The sequence below is a fragment of the Cyanistes caeruleus genome, chromosome 7, assembly GCF_971803275.1.
Source record: "Cyanistes caeruleus chromosome 7, bCyaCae1.hap1.1, whole genome shotgun sequence".
NCBI lineage: Eukaryota > Metazoa > Chordata > Aves > Passeriformes > Paridae > Cyanistes > Cyanistes caeruleus.
This window is the reverse complement of record NC_141707.1, coordinates 17,971,937-17,991,527: the sequence shown is the minus strand read 5'-3', so window position 1 is coordinate 17,991,527 and position 19,591 is coordinate 17,971,937. Positions and strand designations below refer to the sequence as shown.

The 19,591-nt window shown below is 41.6% G+C and overlaps 1 protein-coding gene and 1 long non-coding RNA gene across 3 annotated transcripts in view; one reads left to right on the top strand and one right to left on the bottom strand.

Moving 5' to 3' along the window:
* UBE2E3 (ubiquitin conjugating enzyme E2 E3) overlaps positions 1-5,237 on the top strand; it is a 57,175-nt gene extending 51,938 nt beyond the window's left edge. For both annotated transcript variants that reach the window (XM_086898549.1, XM_023930907.2), the window contains exons 5-6: positions 1,537-1,684; positions 2,715-5,237. In XM_086898549.1, the coding sequence (XP_086754675.1) occupies positions 1,537-1,684; positions 2,715-2,812 (246 nt within the window). In that variant the 3' untranslated portion in view covers positions 2,813-5,237. The remainder of the gene's footprint in view (positions 1-1,536; positions 1,685-2,714) is intronic.
* A 4,561-nt stretch (positions 5,238-9,798) lies between these two features.
* The window catches only part of LOC147652230 (uncharacterized), a 150,986-nt gene continuing 141,193 nt past the window's right edge, over positions 9,799-19,591 (bottom strand). The window contains exons 3-4 of the long non-coding RNA XR_015289523.1: positions 10,463-10,556; positions 9,799-9,962 (exon numbers count right to left, since the gene is read on the bottom strand). This is a non-coding gene — a long non-coding RNA (uncharacterized LOC147652230). The remainder of the gene's footprint in view (positions 9,963-10,462; positions 10,557-19,591) is intronic.

The following is a 19,591-nucleotide window of genomic DNA, read 5'->3' as shown; positions in this document are numbered from 1 at the left end:
GTCAGAAAAATCCTCTCTAATTTACTTCTTGAATACCACAGTCAGTACTGATTTCCAAACTTCACCAAGTGATAAATGAGATCATAATTCTGATCAAGAGATAAGATTCAAGTAATTTTAGTACTAGTAGAAGACAGCACAAGACTTTGTTATGTTTCCTTCTTCCCATTCTAGCTACTAAAATGTATGTATAATAGTATTTTCTTTTACAAGCCGGATTCTATATTAAATATTATCATGTATTTTTTAGCAAAATAAGAGAAAGCTAAAATAAGTTCACATAGATAACTGGACTGTTATATTGTGATACTGTGTATATTAAAATTGGAAAAATTAGTGTGATGAATTTCCATTATTTTAAAATGTCTATTTACTACTGCTAAAATCAGTGATCTTGTTTGATAATGTTTTTGAGAAAAAGCTCTTTTTATTAAATTAAACTAATCTTAGCTTAAGTTAAAATATCAATTTCTGTCTCAGAAATAGTATGGACACCTACTAAATTGTAATGTATTAATGAATAAGAAAGAATTTAAAGGTCATTCCCTTTTCCCCCGTCTTACTGCCAAATTACAACTCTTGACCCCAAGTCACCAGAAAAGACACTGCAGAACTCTCACTGAATACTGTGAATACTGAAACTGAATACATTCTACCACACAACATTCTCTGACTTACAGCTTTGGGGGCTATAACTTTGTTACTATAAATCTAATACCTTCATTTAATATGTTCTGAGTTAAGAATGTTATACTGAAGTGATGCACAGGTTTAGACAAATTCCTCATTCAAATATTGTAGATTTTTTTAGACCATAATAGTTTTTGAATTTTCAGGATACATTGTGGATTCTACTCCCCCCACATCAGTATGAAAAGGTTTCCATATTTTCTTGTGTTTTGTGTAATTAAAGTTACATATTTCTCATTTCTTATTTGTGCAGAATGTTCACACGTTCTATCAATATTAGTCTGAAATAATTTGAAAACAAGGATGGATTTAGTTAGTGTAATAGCATTGTTTTAGCTGCATATTATATTCTGCCTAATGAAGGGTAAGGACAAAGATTTCATTGTTCATTTAACAAGACTAATTTTCATGGTCTGTATTTAGGCTGTTGAAAGAAAGAAAAAGATCAACTAATACTGCACATGCAGACAAATTCTGTGTAGTGCTTCACCTTCAGAAACCACAGTAAAGTTACATATGTGATTAGAATGTTCCTTGGCACGTGGTATGTTCATTAAATAGCTACCATACTATAAAGTAGGTCCTAATTTTTGTGGGTACCATACAGAGAGCCTGTGTGAAAGCAGTTCATGCCCCTAATCTCATCGTGGTAAGTTTTAAAGGCAGCCCTAGCTACAGAAAATAGTCACTCTTCTGTTAAACAATTGTGGTTTGGAAGCCAAGCAGAGAGGAGCTGCCTCTGCAGAAGCTCTGCAGAACTGGGAGTCCCACAGGCTGCTCAGAGCCAAGGGGCACCATCCCTGGGCAACACTGAATGACTCCCTGTCTCTTACACTGTCATTCCAGGTTACTTTCCGCACCAGAATTTATCACTGCAACATCAACAGTCAGGGAGTCATCTGTCTGGATATCCTGAAAGACAACTGGAGCCCTGCTTTGACTATTTCAAAGGTTCTGCTGTCTATTTGTTCTCTTCTGACAGACTGCAACCCAGGTGAGGAGCTGATAGTTCACTGAGAGACTCTCAGTTGTTTGACTTAGTTACCATGGAATGTAATTTGCATATTTGATTGCATGCAGGTCAAATAACATTTAATACTTTTTAAATTTGCGATGGAGCACTCCAGGTTGGATGTGGTCCCAGTTTTAATAGTGTTTTTCACTCCTGTGACACAGTAGAAAGTAAATAGCACTAAATCCATTTTTTTTTCCATGGTATGATGGGGAAAATAAACTGATGTCATCAAAGGTCTGTATTGAAGAAGCACCAGCAAATGAGCGTTGAGTCCAGGAAAGGAGAAATATTTTCCTGAGTTGTAAATCCTGCATGTTGGAAGGGGCAGGAAGTCTCTTACTACAGCAGTTGAAAGGTTTAGCCTTGCAAATGTGCAGGAGGCAATTTCAGGAAGAACGCCCCTTTTCCAAAGAAACTTCCTTGATCCTGTGGGGAGGGGAGGAATTCCACTGGAAGCAGTACAGATTCTCAGCAACAACTGTGTGAGCAGTGTCATTAGGCAATGGATGCTAATTGCCTGCGGTCAGGGCAGGAACAGCAATAGCGCTAAGGGACCGTCCCATCCATGTACAGAAAGTGGTCACAGGGAGAAGTGGATCGGTCTCTTAGCTACAAAGGCTTGATGACTCCTGAAGCAGCTCCCCTGGGTGTGTTCTGCAGCCCTAATGTTCAAAGTCACACTAGTCCTGTGCACCTCCCTGACAGGGGGTGCCACGCAGCAGTTGCTGAATGTTTCCTGCACCCCAAAGGGTGAAAGCGGAGCACCTGCCTGAGGCAAGATTCATTCATATGCAGATAACCACAGTAGATTTTCCTGGTTTTTTTTCTGCTTGTTGTGCTTTGTCCACGTGTGCTTTCCCAGAAATGTCTTATTATGATAAGAGCTCCACTGTATTTCTGATCTTAACTGTATTTTGGAATGAATGCTGTGTTTTAAAATGTGTTTTTGCTTGGGGATTTTTGTTACCTGTGGGATTAATTCTGGTGCATTTTCTCCTGCCTTTTGCAGCTGACCCTCTGGTTGGAAGCATAGCCACTCAATACCTGACCAACAGAGCAGAACATGACAGGATAGCCAGACAGTGGACCAAGAGATATGCAACATAAATGACAAACTACTTGTGCAGTGTGAAGGTGCAGAAGGCAACTTTGCAGTGTGCAACAAATCTTTATAGCCTTTACAATACGGACTTCTGTGTATATGTTATACTGATTCTACTCTGCTTTTATCCTTTTGAAGACTGGGATACTGCCCCCCAAAAAGGTAAATGCTATCAAGAGTAGAAGTTTGTAGCTGTAGATTAGTTATGTTTAAAATGCCTACTTGCAAGTCTTGCTTCTTTGGGATATCAAAATGTATTTTGTGATGTACTAAGGATACTGTTCCTGAAGTCAACCAAATATTATAGTGCATTTTAGCCTAATTCATTATCTGTATGAAGTTATTAAAGGTAGCTGTAGATTACTAGGAATTATGTCATTTGTATTAAACCCAGATCTATTTCCAATATGTGGTACATGCTGTTGTGAAAACTGTTCTAACTTTTACCTTTGTCAGTTTGTAATGAAAGGATTTCCTTTTTCCCTTTGTAGCTCAGAGAGCACCCAGTGTATCATCTCAAACACAATAAACATGTTCCCCACGGAGTAGTTTCTTTGTTTTCCTATTTTAAATTAATATTTTAATAAATTTAATTATAATAACAAGGCAAGGCCAATGTATAACAGATCCCTGTGGATAATTTTTAAATTAATATACATAAGCAAAGGCTTGCTATTAAATGTTTAATGCACACCTGTGGATTGTTTAAGTTTTCCCTGTTTTGTTTTTAACAGAACAAGTGAAATTTCTAAACTTTTCTGAAATTTAATACTTTTCAGCTCTTTCTCAAGTTGAAATGATCACATTTCATATGCTTACTCGAGAAGTTAACACAGCTGGTTGCTCCAGGGCCAGTCCTGCTCTCAGAACAGGCTGCCTCAGTCTCGCTACAAAGGTTTTTTTCAGGAGGAAGGCGAAGTTAGAGATAGTCTGGTGCTTTTGTTTCTGAGTAAAGCAAGTTGGACTTGCTGACCTAGAGAACTGAGTTATCCATTGAAAAAGGTCTTCCAAAGCATGATTGAACACTGTATCATCTACCCAGAAAAGAGAGGAGTACAATAAACTTAATCAGATTTATATGACATAAAAACAGTAGTGGGGAAAATAACCTTTCTTAGTAAAAATGAAATCTGTAAATTATTTTAGACTACCTTTTCCCCCCTTCATTTTCTGCCTTGGAAATTTTGTAACATCTGTAAGTACAAAAATACAGCTTTATAGTACATACAGTTTAAAAGGTAGAGTCACTAATAGTTTTATAATTTAAGCTTTTATAGTTTGCCAGTCACAATATTGATTATATATAAAAAAAAAAAAGACACTTGATTCCTTTAAATGATTTTTAAAATTACACTTAATTTTAAATTTTACAGTCTCCCTTACTACCTGGTATTTTCAGAGATAACATAGCACTTCCATCAATAAGATGCTCTGCTCACTTAATATATGAAAACTGAATGTTAAGTTTAAATATTAAAGCAATACAAAAAATGCTAAAGATTTAGGTCTAAAGTTAACCGTTACTATACAGGTCCCTGGTTTTTGTATCACACAACCTTTGACCATGAATTGTCCACCTTACTTTAAATATTTCTACAGCTGCCTGAAGGTGGCTTGAAGAACTGTGTATCCCAAATATCTCAACCTAGAAGCCAGTCTCTCTTGGTAGCTACAAGATAGCTTTAGAGTTCAGGTTAAAAAGTGCAAAAGGGAATGAGAAACAGGATCTGGCAGGTGAATATGCCTAAGTCAGGTAACAGACTAATGCCAGGAGATGAAGTGCTGGAAATCACTGCTGAAGGTGACCGGAATTTCTCGTCATGTCATTGGATGTGTGAGAAATAGCACAGATTGGCAAAGGAACAAGGGGCTATCACGTCCGGGCTGCACGTCTGAAGTCTGCTCCCTGCTGACCATTAGTGCACTCGTGGGCCACACGGTGCTCCTACACCACTCCAGTGACCTTCCAGTGGAGAGCAAACTGTGGAGCTCACACATTAACTGTGTCGCCTACAGAATTTACAGAAATTTATATCATAAAATATTATGGTATAAAAATACAGGTTTTAATTCTAATTTTAATGTATTTTGGGTTTGTATTGTACCTACAACTTCAGGTACCTAGGTGTACAAATGGGATGCCTTGTTAGTGTTGCCCCATCTTGCCTTCCTTGCAATTGGATCCTTTACACTGAATTCCCATCCCCCCCTTTTTTTTTTTTTGTTGGTTTGTCATGATTCTGTTATTTTTTAATGTAGATTTTTTTTGTGTGTAAATTTTATATTTACTGAAGTAAAGGTTGTTTTTGTGTAAACATTTAAACTTTAAAAGAAAAAGAGAAGAAGCTAATTTTGTTTCTCAAGTTCTCTCTGCTAAACCATGCAGTAGAAAGAAATTTGTATTGTTAAATAAATCAATTAGTTGTTAAATGAGAATGTGTGTCTGTTTTCGTGGGGAGGGAAGAAAAACCCTTGCTGGAAATATATCCAAAGCACTGGTTGCAAAGAGCATCTGGTGTTTCAAACTGTTTTCTTCCTGGCGGTGTTGGGGTGAATCATGCTACCAAAGAATGGCACTGATTCTCTTACGCAGCTTTAAGAAGATAGAACAGAAAATTATCACCAATCATTGGGCTCTGTATTTGGGGAAAAGTGAACTGACACTTTAGTGTAAAGCTGAAGACACTGCACATGTCCTCTTCTTCTCCATTTTGGATGGGCTTTTCTTTTTCTGTTGTCTTTGGGATTTGAAAGGGGAATGCATGCAGCTGGCTGGGAAGCTGCCCAAACTGGGCTCCATGAATATCTGGCATAAAGAGATCTGGTGTGGAAACCAGCAGTCCCAGCCTGTGACACTGCTGAGGAGCAGAGAGGGGCAAACACCTCTTCAGCTGAGCTGGTGGCTACATTCAGAGCAAATGAGAAGGGATGTGTAAATGTGTCTTAAAAATAAAGATACTGCATAAAACAGAGAGGCTAATAAGTATCAGCCTTGTTGTTTCTGTACTAACAAGTTCATGGTGTCTCAGTGATGTGTGGTGAGCCTGATGTAGAGACAGTCTGGCTGACACCTATGTTGAGCAGTGATCATTCCAAGTCTGTAATCAGGAAGGGCAGGGTGTCATAGAAAGCAAGACTGCAGGGCAGCCCAAGCCATGGGCCAGGCTTGCACAGCCTCATAAGGAAAGTAACTGAACCAGGTCTGGTTCATGCTCTGCTCCCTCCCTGCCTCTTGGGGGAAAATGAAACCCTTCCAGGATTTGCGGTACACCAGTTCCTGCTCTGTACTGGATTATTTTTGGCCATGGGTATTGCAGAAAGTGAGACCAAGTTTCTTTGTTTCTTCACCTTTGTGTGTGAGAACCAGATTTGTGGCCTCTTAGAGGTGTTCTCACCTGCCTGCACCATGACAGGAGAACTGCAGAGCTGAGGGGCTTTGCAATGGCTGGGTGCAGCTCTAAGCCATGAGGCAGCCCTGGCTGCGTGCCTTCCCCAGGGAAGGATCCCCTGGACCCTGCCTGGGTCCCCACTGTGCTGGAGGGAAAAAAGCTGCAGACCACCACAGCATGTTCTACATAGAGCTCGTGGCCTTCTGCCCCTGGGGTTTTGTCTTGTGGGCAGAATCAGCAAAGGAAGAGCTCCTGACTCCCGGGTGAAGAGTGAATTCCACCTTGACTGCATTTTCTTCAGCAAAAATCATCAATGGATATTTATGTGAAAGAAGCAAGGCTTGTGCAGGAATCCTGGACTAAAGCAGTTGCAAAGGACAGCGACAGTAGTGTGACTGAAGTGCAATTTGACTCAGATATAAACCAGCACTGTATTTTGGCAGGCTGTGCTATAGCCATGGAAACAGATGCATTTGAGTACTTGGCACTGCTTTATGTACAGTGTCCCTTTGACTTCTCCTTGGTGGCACCACTTGCAATTGTGTTGCACAGTAACTTCCAAGGCTGAACCCCTGCTCCCTTTCCCTCACTAACCACTGCTGACTGAGAGTGGCTGCAGAGGGTCCAGGACAACAGGAGGGATTATGTAACAGAGCACTGGTTCCAAAAGGAGAAGCAGGACAGCAGCACGGCTGCCTGTATTGCTGCCTGACCTTGCTGATGTCAGTGAGAGTTGGACACATTCAAGTGTTCAGCGTGTTCAGCTTAGATGAGAGAGCAGATCATGTACTTGGAAAATAGTGGCTGGAACATTTGCAGCACACTGGGGCTTTTTCTTTTTCAATCCTTTAAGAGGGAAGCCTGCTTCAGCTTGTCTCTCCCCATCTCTCTGCAAACATGTCTCTGAAGGGCAGCTATGACTTCCTCTGTTGCTGGGTAGAATAGATGACATCCAACATAGCAGCAACAATTTGGGGATCCTTAAAAATAAAAACTGCCAGGAATAGAAAGAAGAGGCACAGTATGAAATATATATATATATATATCCTCTCCCTTCATGGGTACCACAGACTCTGCATCTAAAGGGATCTAAGATGTGCTGGGACCACATGCATAGACTTGTCTCATTGCTGTTGCTATTGCTCTTCCACAGCTAAAGTGTGGATGGCCCTATATATTTATATAGTGTTTCCAAGTATTGGGAAGGATTTTTTGGTCCAAGGTAAATTCTGCATTCCATCCTAAACAGCAACCATAACATCCTTTGACAGTTAATGCTACAGGTGTGTATTGGCTGTGGAAAAAAACCACTTTGTTGGGTAATTATTTCATGCAAGCTGGTATGTGAGCACTTCATTTTATCTCTTCCAGTTGTATCCTGTGAAAAATAATGAATAATTGCATCTGTTCTCCTGGATTCCATTGATGATTTAATGTGTCATCATTATTATCACCTCCTAGTAACCTCTTTTTTTCCAGGCTGGGAAGTCCTCATTTATTTAACATCTGCTTATATGGAAGATGCTCTGATTACCATGGTCATCCTTGTCTGTATATTTTGTATTTCTGCTCTAGCTAATTTAAAGGAATGAGAGCTCCACAGTGTATGCAAAATGTGAACTCAAAGTTCATCTGGAACAATGTTTTCTGGCTTGATCTGTTTGCCCACTAGTTCAGAGTGCTTTGCCTCTTTGGCCTTTATTGCTTAGCTAATGTCTTCATTAAACAGTTCAAAGAGGCTGGGATCTCTTTTCTGAGCAATAGCTAATTTAACCTTTTATGTAGGTCTAACAATGTCTTTCCCAATATCTACTGCTTTGTATTTATCAGCACCAAATTAATATGTGATCTTATCTCCCGCTTCTCAGAAACATTAAATCCTTCATGACTCTTTGCAGTAAATTTTAGTTTAGTCTGCCTTGAATATTGACTCTGTGTGTGTGCTGCATGCACCAGGGGTGGGAGGTAACAGCCAAAGTAATAGCAAAGTGCAGTGGACAGGTCTGACTGCCAAGAAGTGATGGGTCCCTGAGGACAAATTATCATCTGGCTTCTGAATGGCACAAATGAAAGCAGCTGCCAACCGTTTTCATCAGTCTGGGCTTTGTCTCCCTCTACAGAACAAATGTCAGGTCATTATTTAAAGAGGAGCTCAGCATGGGTAAATTTCCAGAGTGCTGAATGAGCTGTCATCCTGGAGATTAGTTTTCTGGGATATCATGTAGGTAGACAGGGTGAATCGCAAATCTTGTGGGAGACCATTCCTCCAAACACAGCCTTTGGATGTATGTCTGAAGGATACAGTTGAGTTGGAAGGCTGCTGCCTAGCATGCATTCACAGCACCGGGCAGCAGTAGTGGGGCTGCAAACATAGGAGTGATAAATGGGAGCGGAATGAAGCTGCTGTTGAAGTACAGTGGAGTGCGATGGCATTTCTTACACTCAGGAAGGCAGCTCCGTGCAAGTGCAGAAGTCTAGTGTTGCGCTCATGTATTCCAGCATTTTAAATGTGTGCACTTCTGTGAAAATTTGTACCAAGCTGAGACTCTTGACTACATCCTTAGTAAAGGTTACCAGTACCTACAGTTCCTAATTTATAGGCAGTGGACTTAAAGTGACAATCTTAAAACTGTAGTCAGTTTCTGAGGAGAAATATTAATACACCCTATGTTATTCTGCCCTTGCCTGGGTTTCCTTCAACTGGGAAGCAAATGTGCTGCCGTTTCACTGGAATGAACAGTTATCACAGAAAAGTGACATTTTCATTCTATTCACTGTTATATGTTGCTCTTTTCAAATAGTTTTTTTTTCATTACTATGGATTTGATGAAGAAGTGAAAACATTAAGGTATCAGTTAAGCTTCATTCATTGATTCAGTGGATAATTTACTATAAAATTACCTGAATTACCTTTCTTAAATGACAAACATTAGTGTCTGAACCCAGCCACAAAGAGAAACTAAATTTAGGACAAAACAAGCCAAATTCTGGCCTGGTTTAGTCCAGCTAATTTCCTACCTTTCCATGTGGGAAAAAAAATAGGAAATACCGAGCCAGCGACATGGTCAAGTAAGTCCCGTGAGGAGGATTAGTTTTCCCTCCAGCCGCCTTTCCCGGGGGCGGCTGTAGGGGCGGCCGGGCGCCGCGAGGTGGCGCTGCCGCACCGGCTACGGCCGCGCCGGGGCCGCGCCGGGGCCAGCAGCCCTCAGCCGCGGGGTGGCGGGGCCCGCGGGTGTGCTCCCGGGACTCAGCCCCGAGCCCCGCAGTCCCGGCGTGAGCGGGAGCTGCGCCCCGGGCTGCCCTGCCCCGCAGAGCAGCGGGGGAAGCAGCGAGCCTACACCGGCACCCGGGGTACGGGAGGGCGAGACCCCGCGGCTTCACCTGCCCGTGGGGATGGATCCCTGCCGGAGCCATTGCTGCTCAACAGCCACCGCTTTGCACTGTAAGGACAGACAATTCGTTTTAAAGCCTAGTTTTACCCCCAAATTATTAAAAATTAGAAGTTTCAACAGATTAAGAGAAGTAGCTGCTCCTAGCCCCACACTCCATCTCTCCCAAATTCATTAATCTGCCTAAGCTGCACGAAGTTGAGTAGCACTCACGTTAAGTCCATCAGCCCTAGGGGAGCACGAGGCGCTGGGGCGCTGGCCGGTGCCTGTCAGCTTGCTCATTCTCTCGGAGTGTCTCTCTCTTCTCAGACAGACGGACCATATATTTAGAATAGTGGTGCTGCTGCACTAAGATGCCACTGCTTCCAGAGAGCAGGCTGTTAAAGAAAATAAACACACAAGTTAAGAAGAGATCTTTTCAACTATCTTTCAAAGTTAAATCTTTGCAGATGGACAGATTTAGTCCAGATGGAGTAAAATATCATGTTCAGTTTCTATTTTGTTTAGGAAATTAAATATTAGACTCCTGGCATCAGTAAGTTATTTTCCCTCTTTTTATAGACCACGTTCATTCATATGTCCCACTCTAAAAGCAGGCCTCGCTGTCCATTGGTTTTCTCTCAGTAACAAAGGACTCTGACGGTGCTGCTTCCTTTCCTTCTTGGCACAGTCCCTTCTGCTGCTTGGGCTCGGAGTTCATCCGAACACGTGCCGTTTGTAGGGCACTACTGCTCTGCAGGCCAGCAAGGCTTTTCCAAAATTTTGACATGTGTTTGGCCACTCGAAGGGTAACTTCAGCTAAATATTGTAAATCAGGTGAAGCTCACAGAGGTGACTTGTGTCTCTCTCAGCCTTTCAGCTCCGGTGATACACTTACCTACTCAGCCATGGTGCTCTAATGCTGTTCCTGTTTACCCCTCCGGCAGCAGTTCCCCGCTGTAACAAATGGAGTTGTGCTGGTCTGGCACTCTCTGTTTAAAAATGACGTATGGTTAAGTATTTTAAATTTACCAAATTGCTAATGATTTTCAAAGGCTTTAATTGAGTGATTATAGCAGCCATTGATTTTTCAGACTTCAGCCTATGCTATAATTCAGATGCTCCTCAAAGGAAGTCATGAACAATCGTATTTATCCATCATTCACAGTGAGGCCTGTGCAATTACCATTGCAAACGTCAGGTATTGTGTTTGCCTTATTAACTTACATTAGGAACCTGTAGTGAAGCTGTGAAATAGCAGTTGTCTTAAGACATTTCCTGTGGTAAGGATTTTATTAAAGAGATTTACATAGCCATAAACTGCAAAGGAGGATGTTTGATGCAAATAAATGAGACTTATATTTGAAAGTGTTGTACTGTCTGCAAGTGTGCTAGAAATCCTACAAAAGTATTGCTACATCCACAGAGTGCATTGGGAGTAACCAGTACTGCCTGACTTTGGGCTTTTTAAACATTTAACAATTTTGACAGTCAGCAGCAGTGCTTGGAAAGCTGGTTAAAAATGACCAGATTTTTTGCAATCAGGCCAGGATTCGGGTTGGAAGTTGGGCACAGGGCAATGCTGTGGGCAGTGTCATGGCACTATGCCTCCACCCTAGGCACTGCATGACCTACCTGCCCCATCCGTCACAGTGATGCTCCCTAGACACTGTTGCTACTACATGTGGGACCTTCTTACTCGCCCCCTTGGGGTGTTGAACCTTCTACCTGCTGTAAAGTCTGTCTGGACTTTGGGAACCTTCAAATTTCCAGTCAGAGGGGGAACTATAAAGAGAGGATGAACATTTCACAACCCAGCTCAATTTTTTTGTATGATGGCAGTCATTCAGAGCTAAGGAACATTTGCCATGCAGTAATATAAAAAAGCTCACTAAACAAGAATCAAAGGAGAAAGTTATCTGAGAGCAATTTGAAAGCGTAATGACAAGCTGTTCCTTGGTATTCAAGACCCAGCTCTTCAGAGGGACTAGATGGGGTCCTTGCAGTGTTCTGGGGCTCAAACATTTGTGAAACATGAAGCCCTGGAGATGGGAAAGTTTAAAATCCTGCAAGGTTATTACCTGCTCTGACCTGCCAGAACTGACTTTTACTGTGAGGATCTGACTGTCTCTTGGAATCTAAGACTAAAGATTTTTTTCATTGCTGACAACTGAGGGAGCTGAATTTGTTGTTTTCAGGTCTTGTCCCCATGTTATTTTCACCCTTAAGTTTACAGGAGTTCTTGCTTTCTTGTTTTTGTTGCCATAAAATTGACTCTGACATTCCCAGCCGTTTTTAGTGATGGCTTTGGGAGCTGCTTCTGCTGGTTTAAGACCAACAAATTTACTGTAGCAAGTGCCAAGCAGGCTGCAAGCACCAGATGAGTACACCTTCCTTGTGGCACTAGTACTGTGCACCAGTATAAAAGATTTTTCTCTCAAGACCATCCTTCCAAGCCTCACTAATGTTTTCATTACCACCCACTTTAAGCATTTTGAAAGAAGAGTTAATTTCCTTCAATTTGTTATTATAAAATACTAATGTGAAGGTAGGGGTTGAGTCTTGAATTAATGTAAGGTTAACACTCACGGCGGCTGAGTGATGGGGAAGCAGAAGTGGCTCTGCCTGACGCTGGCATGCAGAAGGTCCCTGGAGGCCATCACACTGGCAAGAATTATTGCCTGAAGGGCAATTGCATTGGCAAGCATCAGCTGGAGCGCCGTGCACCCTACTTTCTCACCTCATCATGCCAATTCATGCCGCCAGCTTTGTTCTGACACCCATCTTCTATCACAGGAGCAGGTGGCAAGGAGCCAGCTAAGCTCAGCATGGGGGTCTCTGCTCCTCAGAGAGTCAGTAACTGAGGGCCAGCCCAGCCTCCACTGTGGCTACAAAAATCCAACATAATGCAAAGGGCGGAAATAAAGCCCCACTGAATAAAAGCCAAAAGCTTGGTCTAGTCTAAAGAACTTTTCTGGTAAATAAGAGGAGAAAGACAGTGGTATTAAGGAAAACAAAACAAATTCTGAAGCTAGACCTGACTGGCAGCAAATGAACAGATGGACAGCTCTACTCATCCTCCTCCTAGGGAAAGGGGTGGTCATTCAACTGTGAGACAAAAGACATGGACAGGAAGGTGTAGATTTCCCCATCCTGGCTTCCATCCTGCTACCTTCTGAGATAGCTGTGATCCCACTGGGCTTTTATTGCTCTCATCCCATTAGGGTCAGGGATGAGGTTGGGAGGCAGACAAAGCCTGGCCGTGGGTTGGAGAGCTGTAGGAAGAGGCCATACTGCCCAAAGACTGGTCTCTGCATGAGCTCTGGTCCCTGGCCAGGTGTATGAGGCTCAGCCTGAGCCCCAGACAAGGACTAGGGTTAGGGAAAAAGCTTATTCTGGAACTGTTGGGTTATTGCACTTTTTATTTAATAAATTAAGAAATTATGGGAAGACTGGAAGTCTAAGATTGAGTGGCCCCAGAAAGTACCTGTAAATTAAAAAGAGAAGTACCACAGGTCTACTTGTTGCAGACAAAATGCTATTTTTGTAGAGCTACCCTGTAACAGTGCCCAAAATATGCTTTCATTTTTCTCCAGAAACCAAGACGTGGTTAGAAAAATAAAATAAATAAAAATCAATATTACAGTTTAGTCACCATCCCTAAATGTTTACACACCACTTACTGGCACTTTTCTTGCCCTATATATCTTTTTAAGTGCCTTCAGCATTAAGAAATGAATGCTCTTTTTCTAGAGGAACTCCACCTTTGCTGAAAATATGGAGAAAAATAAAGTGGCAAGAACAGAAAAAATAAGTATTTGATTTTACATGTGTGTTCAGTGAATAGCCCAGACGTCTTCCATGAAAGATTCAAACATCACCATCTAAATTTTTCTCTTGGCCCTACACCAGCTGCACCAAACAGATACTGCATGTGTACAGATGTGGGGAATTTGAGCCTACACTAAACAAAAAAGCAGTTCAACAGATGTCAGGCATTACACTGTTGATAAGAAGCCCTGCCAGCCCCACTCTGCCCCACACATTCAGTAGCTACTACCATGCACTGAGGACTGTACCCACTGAGAGCTGTAATTTCCAGCCCTCTAGCAACTGACAAATGAATGACAGCCCAACTCAACTCATTAAACCAGCAAACAAGGAACATAGGGAAGAAAAGATGTAGTTTTGTGCAGCTGCCTTACATTACACCAGCTCTGTGTGGGGTCAGAGATGTGCTAGAGCTCATGCACAGGCATGGGTGAGACTGCACAGCTGTGAGAAGGGCCAGAGGTGCAGAGACAAGGAGGATGGGAAGATGCCTGCCCTTCTCAGCATCTCTTCCTGCAGAGTGCTTGGCTGCTTGCTTCAATATAATTCAGTCCTAAACTGGGGCCTGTAAGCTCTTCAGGATGGGAACCCTATCTTCAGACTTGAAGGTGCTCTGCTCCTGTCAAACAGCTGCACTTCTTCCTTTCCTTTTACATTGCTTTCTAGTGATATCCAGCTTCATTCAACTACAAATAACCTTGCAGATCTTCCTGATTAGTTATCAGGAATGTCATATTAAATATTACATTATCTTCAGTCCTTTAACAGATAAGTCCATTACTTCTTGTCGGTGTCTGGTCAATTTTCCTCTCTACAGAATGCTTCTGTTTCATGATGGAGAAGCACATGCTAGAGCAGGCATTTCTAAGGCCTTATTTATTGCTTGTCTGTGGTGCTTTACCTCTCTCATTTAGACTGCATGACTTATAAATGGACTCAAGATACATAGTGATACATAGTGAAACAGTGAAATAAGGTGTCTTTCTCTACAAAGACATCCTGTTTTATTTCATTATTTCTACATACATAATGTTTGTTTGCTCTTACTCAGACAGAGTGATGTCAGCAGTGCTTACTGCTGGCTACAGAAATGTGCATTTTTCTTTCCAGTCTTTAGTAGAATTATATAAAAACACAGATGCATTTTTTTTCTTTAGGCTGTGAGTTGCATATTTTTTCACAGCATCAAATATTGCCTTTTTTATATCTGTAGCCTATAAAATAACTAGCAGCATGGTCTCTCTACCTATTTAACTCTGTTTATGTCTCTATTACTTAAATGTGGATATGAGTGTGTACTTGCAGCACATGTAAAGGCATGATTTTTCACTCTTATTCACTGGGGGTTGGAAAGTATATCCAGTGAACATTCCCCTCATCACTTCTAGGTATTGGGTAGTGAGTTCCAGTGGACAGTGAGCAGTAAAACACACTGCACCTACCATTGGTTCACATTTGACTCTATTTATTTCCTATTTGTCAGGGGACCACAGTGCCAGGCACTCCAACCCCCGGTACTCAGTGCCAGCTACTGTAGTGACATTCACAGAGATGCTCAGCACCAGGATACGAGGGAGAAGATTTCCTCTGAATGCATAATTACAGATTAGTTAGGCTTCTTACAAAAAAAATTCGTGCTCAGGACCTGTGTGTTCAGTTTGGGAAGGATGGTGCTGTAGAGCTGAGGAGGTGAGAAGGGAAGCATCCAGAAATTAGCAGCCATTAAGGACTGCAGGTAGAAGTCAGTGCAGTTTCAGATTCTGGGAGGACTTGAAGATTAAGTCATTTGGGTAAGAAACGTCAAATAATAAAGTAGCACCTGGGCCCTTGCCTAGAATTTTGAATACAGTCTTTCCCAATGTTCATATTAATATGTATTTTTTACTCGGTTCTGAATAATTTAGATCCAAATGATCAAATTTTATGTGAGGTCCTGCTCCACCCTGTATTTTGAGATGCATTCACATCAGCTAATGTGGGGAATGATCTGTTCAGTTTGGTCTTTTGGACTCAAACCTCCATGCTCCTGAGCATGTCGTCTACCTCAGAGTCAATTCATTGCTAATTAGCACAAATCACAGGGCCATAACCTTGGGAAAATACTGCTGATTGAATGCACAATGCATTTCAACATAGTATCCAGCACTGAGATGTGTTTTGTTGAGAATACTGTTATAAATATTACTTTGCACAAGAGAAGCATGGCTAAGAAGAAAACCTTATCTAATCCTGTTTTATGCCACATGCCAGATTAAATGTATCAATTGCTATCACACAGGATCCAGATGTAAACATGCTGTCAGCTTTAATGGTATTCTACTTTTATAAAAATATAAACTCTATGGCTGACATGTTTTTTTCTGGTTTCCCTTTCTCATGTTGGATTAACACATCAACAGCTGTGAAAGAATGTTTCCAACCATGCTATGGGATCTTATTATTAAATTGCTGTCCATAAATAATGTCCAACAGAAGAAAATTTTAAGCCTTGAACTCTCTTGCTTCTGCTGCATGCACAAGAACAAATACCAGGCTTAACATGTCAGAATTTCCTTTCATCCCGAAACAGGAGTTGACGTTTCAAAAATCATGGAATAGAAAAACACCACAAACTTTGTGAATATCAAAGGGGACTTTATTGGGCAGTGGGCTGAGAGAAGATCAGTATTTTTCATTTTGGTGTTGCCATTTGCATGTGTGCCTTCCAGAGCACCACCATCAGCATTCAAACAGCCAGAACAAATTGGCTTCACCTGATCAAAAGCACAGAGGGGATTTTCAATAATTTCCATGAAAAATAATACTGATGAACATCATGTGTTCTTGCAACAGTTTGGTTACCTCAAACCTATATTTCTTCAATGAAGAAAAAAAAGAACTTTTATTCAGAAAGATAAAGCAGGGAACAATTCATAGTGCAGGGATGGTTAGAGACAAAAGGTTTTGCAAATTTTATGAACAATACAAAATTAGACCCATAAACCAAATAGCTCTATGAAATTTTTCAGTAAATACATATGTATGCTTTGTAGGGCGTTTCCCTTCACCACTGTTTTGTTTTCATCCACATCTATAAGAAAGTAGAATCACTTCCCCCAAGCTGTTCTGCTTTAGGCATTTTCATTTTTCTGTGCATGAATTTCTAATTTCTTCTCTTTACATTTTGAATTTATCTATCTCTTTAATCCCACTTATAGAGTCCTTCTTTCAGTCCTCCTTCAATTACACTGGAGATTTATACACCCTGCTATTTCAGCAGGGAAAAGAAATGTTGTTCTCTTATTCCATTGCACTATTAATGTTGAATTTACAGTTACACTTTGGAGTAGGATGCTTTTCATGGTTCTTTTTACCCAAAAGGGAAAATATAATTTAAACAAGGAAGAAGTGGCAGGCCCCCTGAATCTGTTGTGCATTCAAGGAAACATTAAACTTTGTTGAAGAAAAAAGAACCTCCTTATCTCTACCTAATCAAACATGCACGAGTTTTCTTCCTTTATAGGCTTTTCATGACCATCCCACATCTTCACTCATTAGATGATGGCTCATGCTGCAGTCACAGTCTCTTATCCATTCCCTGCTTGGTAGAGGAGAGACCCAGCAAACAGCTTCAGGACATCTGAGCTCTCTCTGTGCATGATTTTCCTTGGGAAATCCACCAGCACACCTCATACTTCCACTGAGCATTTACCAACTTGCTTCTGCCTACAAGGCAGTTAATAGCAGTTTCTTACCCACTTTGTGCTCTTTTGTAGCATCCCCTTTTCATGGTGCAGCTCCCATTTTCAGTATAAGCTATTTCAGCTTTTGGGTACAGCTGTTAGGGAATGGTGTTTGTTTGGTTTTTTTTAAGCATATGTATAGATAAAATCTGGGACAGTTGCATTCTGGGCACTGGAGAAGACAAATCCTCTAATTATAAGAAAATTTTCCAGCTCATGTTTGCTATGTTTGGCTGTCTGAACAAATGTTACTCCAAAGGAGTGAAAATGCTCTCACATCTCCTTTCAGGATTTTAGTATCTCCAGCTATGGCATTGATGACAAATCTCAGAGTATTCTGTTCTCACCAGAAGAACCCTTTGCAGATAAGGTCTTGTGCCATTCAGTGACCTACTTCCCTGACATCTCTCATTCCATGATGGCAGCCCTGTGGCTCCCATGGCTGTTTTTACCTGTGTTTACCTGTGTTTTTAGTCCTGTCCTAACTTAGAGGAAAAAGGATGAAGCATACAAAGAGAAACTCTTGACAGCAACATCTGTGAAAATGAGGCCCTTTTTGACACTGTGCATATGCATATATGTCACTATTCCTTTTCTTTTTAATAAGCAGAGATATTTCTTACCTACTAAATATCTGGGGCTGGGTCACAGTGGCAATTATGACAGACATAAGTGTACTGTGAAGAGAATCCATGTACCAACATAGCTAGTATGCAAATACAGACTCTGGGAAAAAAAAGAGTATTTTAAAGCCAGAAGTTGCTGTCTTTGAATTGGCTATTTGGACTAAATTGAAAAATAAGCACAGAAATGCTTATTTTTTAGATCTGTCCTACTCCCCACCCCTGCCTCACACAGCTTCACTGTCCCTCAGCCTTTTAAAAGACAGAAAGAGGAAAAAGCTTGCTCTCAGTTGACCCCTGCCCTTCCCTGGCAGTGCCCCAGTGAGACACAGGCAGCAGTCCCAGACCCCTCTGTGGCTGCAGCACCCTGGTGTGCAGGGCTGCCCTCACAGCTCCGGCACTGGGCAGCGCACAAAGCACCCAGGCCAGGCCAGAAGTGCCAAAGCCAGCCTGGGTTAGGCTCTGGACAGGCACAAAGTGCTCGGCCCTCTGGGGGCTGCCAGTGCCCAAAGCCGTGCAGGGCTGCTCTCCTGCTGCCTTTGTCCTGGCAGCAAACCCCCTGCTTTGTGTGCTGATGGAGCTGCTTGAGCAGTTTCATCTTAGAAACCAGGGAATCAAAATTAATCCTGCTGCTTCATGGTTTCATATTACTTGCCTGCATTTGCATATTTTCCTTTGTCTGCCTCCCTATAAGCAGACAGAGTGTGACTTTCTTTTAAAATTGTTTTGTTGTAGATAATAATTTTTAGTAGATGATGATTAGAATAGACTCACAGATACTCAGAACTGTTGGGGCTGGAAGAACTGGAGTCTCCAGGGCTGGTCCAGTCCCACCACTGGCTGCATCTGGGTCAGCCAGAGCCACTTGACTGCTCACCCAGCTGGGTTTTGAGTATTTCCAGGGATGGGGATGCCTCAACTCCTCTGGGTAACCTGTTCCTGTGTTTGACCATCCTCATTAGATGAAGATTTTCTCTTGTGCTTAAAGGGAATTTCATGTGTTCAAGTATTTTAAACAGTGTTCCTGAAACATGTTGTTTTCAGTCATCAGCAGAGTGTCAGGTAGAAAGGGACATACACCCTGAAAAGCACAGCTGTGATTCACACAGTGATACTGAGTGAAATATAAAAGCTTTACAACTGAGAGCTTTTTAAATTGAATGTGGTACATTCATTCAACAGTTCTCTGCGGACATAGGTCAAGTGGAGGATATTTTATTTACTCTGTCTCCTATCCTTTATACAACTCCTGATGCTCCCAGAAGCTAAAAATGATCTTTAGGTTAGATACTGTTCCTGCTTGTTATCTGGCCATTACCTTGTCATTCTGTCACAGTGGTGGTTGAATAACTTCAACATGCCTGGCACAGTGCTATAAATATGAAGATATTTTAAAACATTCCACAGGCTCACCACTTGCACGACATTCTATTTCTTTATTCCACTAAAGATTTTATAATAATTTGAGAAAAAAACCCCACATTATTTCCCTCAACCAAACTGGCAGAAGTTGCCTGGTCTACCATAAAATTATAGTACAGGTCTCAGATAGTTCGAAGGTCCTTAATTTTCCTTTTATTTTATCCTTTTACCATTTTATCTCTTTCCTGATCTTCACCAGCAACCCTGCAGATGGATCAGACCCACTAATTCCACCAGAGAGGTTGTGCCACGGCTGTGTCCAGCCACAGCTGTCCTAACGTACAGAGTCAAGAGCATCTGATTACTTTCTTTCAGTAGGCAGGATAATAAAGCTTGCCTGAACAGCAGTGTTTACAGCCAGTGAGCTATGCGAAATCTCTCCCCTCAACTGCTATTACACAGCTTGCAACCTTTCGTTCAGGAGATTAA